The 6000-nt window shown below is 45.8% G+C and overlaps 1 protein-coding gene across 1 annotated transcript; it reads left to right on the top strand.

Annotated features, from left to right (window-relative positions):
• Nucleotides 1-2658: 2658 nt before the first annotated feature.
• On the top strand, nucleotides 2659-3911 carry LOC103627595 (expansin-B10-like). The gene has a single exon (XM_020537779.2). The coding sequence runs from the start codon at nucleotides 2692-2694 to the stop codon at nucleotides 3502-3504; it is 813 nt and encodes a 270-aa protein (XP_020393368.1). The 5' UTR covers nucleotides 2659-2691; the 3' UTR covers nucleotides 3505-3911.
• Nucleotides 3912-6000: the final 2089 nt, after the last annotated feature.

The following is a 6000-nucleotide window of genomic DNA, read 5'->3' as shown; positions in this document are numbered from 1 at the left end:
GCAAGGACTCAACCGCTCCGACAGTTGTCCCTCCGCCAGGCTCCGTCGCTCCTCCGACGGCCACGACATCACACCAGCTGGGTGCCAAGATCTCTCCGGCTGCCACATCGGCATGTACTTAGGGCGCTAGCTCTCCCCCGCTAGACACGTAGCACTCTGCTACACCCCCATTGTACACCTGGCTCCTCTCCTTACGCCTATAAAAGGAAGGACCAGGGCCCTCTTAGAGAGGGTTGGCCGCGCGGGGACGAGGACGGGACAGGCGCTCTCTTGGGGCCGCTCGCTTCCCTCACCCGCGTGGACGCTTGTAACCCCCTACTGCAAGCGCACCCGACCTGGGCGCGGGACGAACACGAAGGCCGCGGGATTTCCACCTCTCTCACGCCCATCTCCGGCCACCTCGCTTCCCCCCATCGCGCTCGCCCACGCGCTCGACCCATCTGGGCTGGGGCACGCAGCGACATTCACTCGTCGGCTTAGGGACCCCCCGGTCTCAAAACGCCGACACATAGTAACATACTGACAACTGACTAGTATATATAAAAGAAAATGTTATAACAACTAGTTAGAAGAATTAGTTGCCTATGCATGCGCATACAAAATAGTCTTTTTAGCAAAGAAGAATGTTGGGGTTCTTTGGAAAGCTCGCAGTTCATTTCACTATGTATTAAAAGTTCTAGTATAATATATTTGATATAAATATTAAGAATACTGAATATAAATTTGGTTAAATTTGACCTAGTTTGTCCAACACGAATCTCATAATTACATTTTTTGTATAATTGGAGTACCTCGAATGTTTATGGTTCAATTCCCTATAATTGTCTAGACAAGTCATCTTTCTAGTTGTTCATTTAGATGTGGAGTCTTGAAGATTACGCTATGTTTAAATCCTACATTCGCACATTTGATATACCAATTAACTTGCGACAATCCCTGAAGGATCGTTTCCACGAATAATAGAGGTTGACATGGTTACGCCACTTTGCTCCAATATAATGACTTAAAAATATGTGGCAACAATGACATTCTTCCATAGGAAGCATGAAAATCGCCTAGAGAGGGTGAATAGGCGAAACTTGAAAATTATAAACTTTGAACACGCACTTCACACGGGGTTAGGGTTAGAGATAAATAATATTAAATTCGAAGAGCGGGAGATAGTTCTCCTTGCTTTGAGTTGCTCAATCAATGCGGATAACTTTGGTATCAAACGCAAATCAATGTGAGCAAGGGAACTTTTAGGAAGAGAGGAGAGGGAAGAAACAAATCGAGTGATAAAGATCAACACAAGTGAACACGGTGATTTGTTTCTCGAGGTTCGGTTCCAAGAAACCTACTCCCCATTGAGGAGGCCACAAAGGCTGGGTCTATTCCAACCCTTTTCCTCTCTCAATCGGTCACTTAGACCGGTTAAGTGCATCTTCTTAATCACACGTGTCACTAAGACCCCGCAAGGATCACCACACAATTAGGTGTCTCTCGCTTGCTTTACAAAACACTTGAGAAGTTTAGAATGAGAAGAAGAATGCAACCAAGCAACAAGAGCAACAAAACAAACACAAATCACCCTCTCTCAAGTCACTAAGCACTTTTGATCACTTGACTTGATTTTGAAGCTTGGAGAGGGGTTGATGCTTTGATTGTGTGTTTGGAGTGTATTCTTTTGCTCTAGTATTGAATGAGGAAGTTGCAATGCTTGGGTGGCTTGAATGGTGGTGGTCGGGGGTATTTATAGCCCTAACCACTATTCCAGTCGTTGCTGTAGATGGGCACACCGGACAGTCCGGTGGTGCACGGAACACTGCATTGTTTACTATCCGGTGAGTGCCACGTGAGTCGACCGTTGGGGTTTGGAGCTGTTGACCATTGGGGTTTGGAGCTATTGACCGTTGAAGTTTACTGTCTTCTTGTGGCACTGGATAGTCTGGTGGCACACCGAACAGTCTGGTGTGTTCTGACTTTGCAGACTGACTTCTGACTTCTGCGCTGCAGACTGCCCTGTAGTCAGCGAAGTTGATCGTTGCTCCGTTGTCTCACCGGATAGTCTGGTGGTGCATCGGACAGTTCGATGAATTTTAGCGGACTAACGCTGAGAAAACCCGAGAGCGACCAGTTCGCGAGGTGCTCAGCTAGGGTAACAGACAGTGTCCGATGCACACCGGACAGTGTCCGGTGCGCTACTGGTAGCACAAGAACTTGTATGCTCCAAACTTTGTAGAATTCACTCAAGTCCTTTTCTTTGTATGTTTATGTGAACTTTATGCACGTGGGAAAAATGTCCACTAGGCAAACTAATTAGTCCATATGGTTTTGTGATGGACGTCAAACACCAAAATCAATTATAGGAAATGTTGAGGTTATTTCCCTTTCAAAGCGAGAAGAAGGAGAGTCCTCGCTTCACCATTAGCCAAAGTAGCACCATGGCATAAGTATCGCGACGATACGAGCAGCTTTGCATGCAGAGCTACCATGCATGGTCGCCTTCGACTTACGGAACCAATTAGTAAACTGGTGGCCAAGAGAAAAGCTCGCTCGACCATGCAAACTCTACCTCCTCGTTGGTGCATGCATGCGCGCGCTTCACGGTTGCAAGCTCGATCGTCCAACCGTTGGCACACACAACCATAAATTCAGGCCTACCCTCTCATTCATTGTAGCATAGTACCATTCACTAATCCAAGACAAAACATGGCTGTGAATGTGAGAACCATGTGGTCGTCGATGCGGGCACAGGTTGCGATGGTTGTGGCGTTGGTGTTCTTGGTGAGCGGCGCATGGTGCGGTCCTCCCAAAGTCCCCCCAGGCAAGAACATCACGGCCACCTATGGCAAGGACTGGCTGGACGCTAAAGCGACATGGTATGGCAAGCCGACGGGTGCCGGTCCCGATGACAACGGTGGCGGCTGCGGGTACAAGGACGTGAACAAGCCCCCCTTCAATAGCATGGGCGCATGCGGCAACATCCCCATCTTCAAGGATGGTCTGGGTTGTGGGTCCTGCTTCGAGATCAAGTGCGATAAGCCTGTGGAGTGCTCCGGCAAGCCCGTGGTGGTGCACATAACGGACATGAACTATGAGCCTATCGCGGCGTACCACTTCGATTTAGCAGGCACGGCGTTCGGCGCCATGGCCAAGAAGGGCGAGGAGGAGAAGCTGCGCAAGGCGGGCATCATCGACATGCAGTTCCGAAGGGTTAAGTGCAAGTACGACTCCAAGGTCACCTTCCACCTTGAAAAGGGGTGCGGCCCCAACTACCTGGCACTGTTGGTCAAGTACGTCGACGGCGACGGTGACATTGTGGCAGTGGACGTCAAGGAGAAGGGCTCCGACACGTACGAGCCCCTGAAGCACTCCTGGGGCGCCATCTGGAGGAAGGACAGCGACAAACCGCTTAAGGGACCCCTCACCGTCCGCCTCACTACCGAGGGAGGCACCAAGTCCGTCTACGACGATGTCATCCCTGCCAACTGGAAGGCCAACACCGCCTACACCGCCAAATAATTAACTTTAGTGCTGACAATACTTTAAGCTGACCTATGCTAGCTATACTAGATTGGGTTGGATCCCAAGCAATGCATTACACATGCATGCATTGGACCGTGATATCTATTTGCTACCACTACCCTATTATGACAGTGATGCTGGCGCCAACAATGATGGTGTCATCCTCCTTCTCCATCTTCTTCATCTCCATATATAGCTAGAGTGAGACTTCGCTGTTGTTTAAAAGATCAGAGTTAAGAAATGGATTGACACGTTATATAATAAGTGCCTAATGAAATATTTGATAGGCCTTCATTTTTTATAAAAGGATCCATGAATGTTGTGTTGTCCATGTATCTCCTACGTAATCCTAACTTTATCATGCATGGCTACATTTTAATAGAATACATATTTTTTATGACTAATTGAAATATATGATAGTACATGCTGATTCTAGATGTAGGGCCATCCTTAACGTGTGTTGGTCGTTCTTTGAAGGTCGACGCTAAGGTGTTCATTTGTGTTACATAACATGAGCTTTCTACTCATGAGATAAAACTTCTGTCTTCACCGTTTGCATGCATTACTTGTACAATTTCCAACATTAATTAAGATGTCGCCCTTTATGCGTTAAGTTCTCCCATGAGAAAATCCAAAAAATGTAGAACCTAGGGTTAGAACCATTCCTCCTATGCTTAGCGTCTAACCACTGAAACACATATTTATTCATGTTCTAGAAAGAATGTATATTATTAATATTGTGAATATGAAAACCATAGTAACATACTGACAACTGACTAGTATATATAAAAGAAAATGTTATAACAACTAGTTAGAAGAATTAGTTGCCTATGCATGCGCATACAAAATAGTCTTTTTTAGCAAAGAAGAATGTTGGGGTTCTTTGGAAAGCTCGCAGTTCATTTCACTATGTATTAAAAGTTCTAGTATAATATATTTGATATAAATATTAAGAATACTGAATATAAATTTGGTTAAATTTGACCTCGTTTGTCCAACACGAATCTCATAATTACATTTTTGTATAATTGGAGTACCTCGAATGTTTATGGTTCAATTCCCTATAATTGTCTAGACAAGTCATCTTTCTAGTTGTTCATTTAGATGTGGAGTCTTGAAGATTACGCTATGTTTAAATCCTACATTCGCACATTTGATATACCAATTAACTTGCGACAATCCCTGAAGGATCGTTTCCACGAATAATAGAGGTTGACATGGTTACGCCACTTTGCTCCAATATAATGACTTAAAAATATGTGGCAACAATGACATTCTTCCATAGGAAGCATGAAAGTCGCCTAGAGAGGGTGAATAGGCGAAACTTGAAAATTATAAACTTTGAACACGCACTTCACACGGGGTTAGGGTTAGAGATAAATAATATTAAATTCGAAGAGCGGGAGATAGTTCTCCTTGCTTTGAGTTGCTCAATCAATGCGGATAACTTTGGTATCAAACTCAAATCAATGTGAGCAAGGGAACTTTTAGGAAGAGAGGAGAGGGAAGAAACAAATCGAGTGATAAAGATCAACTCAAGTGAACACGGTGATTTGTTTCTCGAGGTTCGGTTCCAAGGAACCTACTCCCCATTGAGGAGGCCACAAAGGCTGGGTCTATTCCAACCCTTTTCCTCTCTCAATCGGTCACTTAGACCGGTTAAGTGCATCTTCTTAATCACACGTGTCACTAAGACCCCGCAAGGATCACCACACAATTAGGTGTCTCTCGCTTGCTTTACAAAACACTTGAGAAGTTTAGAATGAGAAGAAGAATGCAACCAAGCAACAAGAGCAACAAAACAAACACAAATCACCCTCTCTCAAGTCACTAAGCACTTTTGATCACTTGACTTGATTTTGAAGCTTGGAGAGGGGTTGATGGTTTGATTGTGTGTTTGGAGTGTATTCTTTTGCTCTAGTATTGAATGAGGAAGTTGCAATGCTTGGGTGGCTTGAATGGTGGTGGTCGGGGGTATTTATAGCCCTAACCACTATTCCAGCCGTTGCTGTAGATGGGCACACCGGACAGTCCGGTGGTGCACGGAACACTGCATTGTTTACTATCCGGTGAGTGCCACGTGAGTCGACCGTTGGGGTTTGGAGCTGTTGACCATTGGGGTTTGGAGCTATTGACCGTTGAAGTTTACTGTCTTCTTGTGGCACTGGATAGTCTGGTGGCACACCGAACAGTCTGGTGTGTTCTGACTTTGCAGACTGACTTCTGACTTCTGCGCTGCAGACTGCCCTGTAGTCAGCGAAGTTGATCGTTGCTCCGTTGTCTCACCGGATAGTCTGGTGGTGCATCGGACAGTTCGATGAATTTTAGCGGACTAACGCTGAGAAAACCCGAGAGCGACCAGTTCGCGAGGTGCTCAGCCAGGGTACCAGACAGTGTCCGATGCACACCGGACAGTGTCCGGTGCGCTACTGGTAGCACAAGAACTTGTATGCTCCAAACTTTGTAGAATTCACTCAAGTCCTTTTCTTTGTA

The sequence above is a fragment of the Zea mays genome, chromosome 5, assembly GCF_902167145.1.
Source record: "Zea mays cultivar B73 chromosome 5, Zm-B73-REFERENCE-NAM-5.0, whole genome shotgun sequence".
Classification (NCBI taxonomy): Eukaryota; Viridiplantae; Streptophyta; class Magnoliopsida; order Poales; family Poaceae; genus Zea; species Zea mays.
This window is presented reverse-complemented; position numbering and strand designations above follow the sequence as displayed.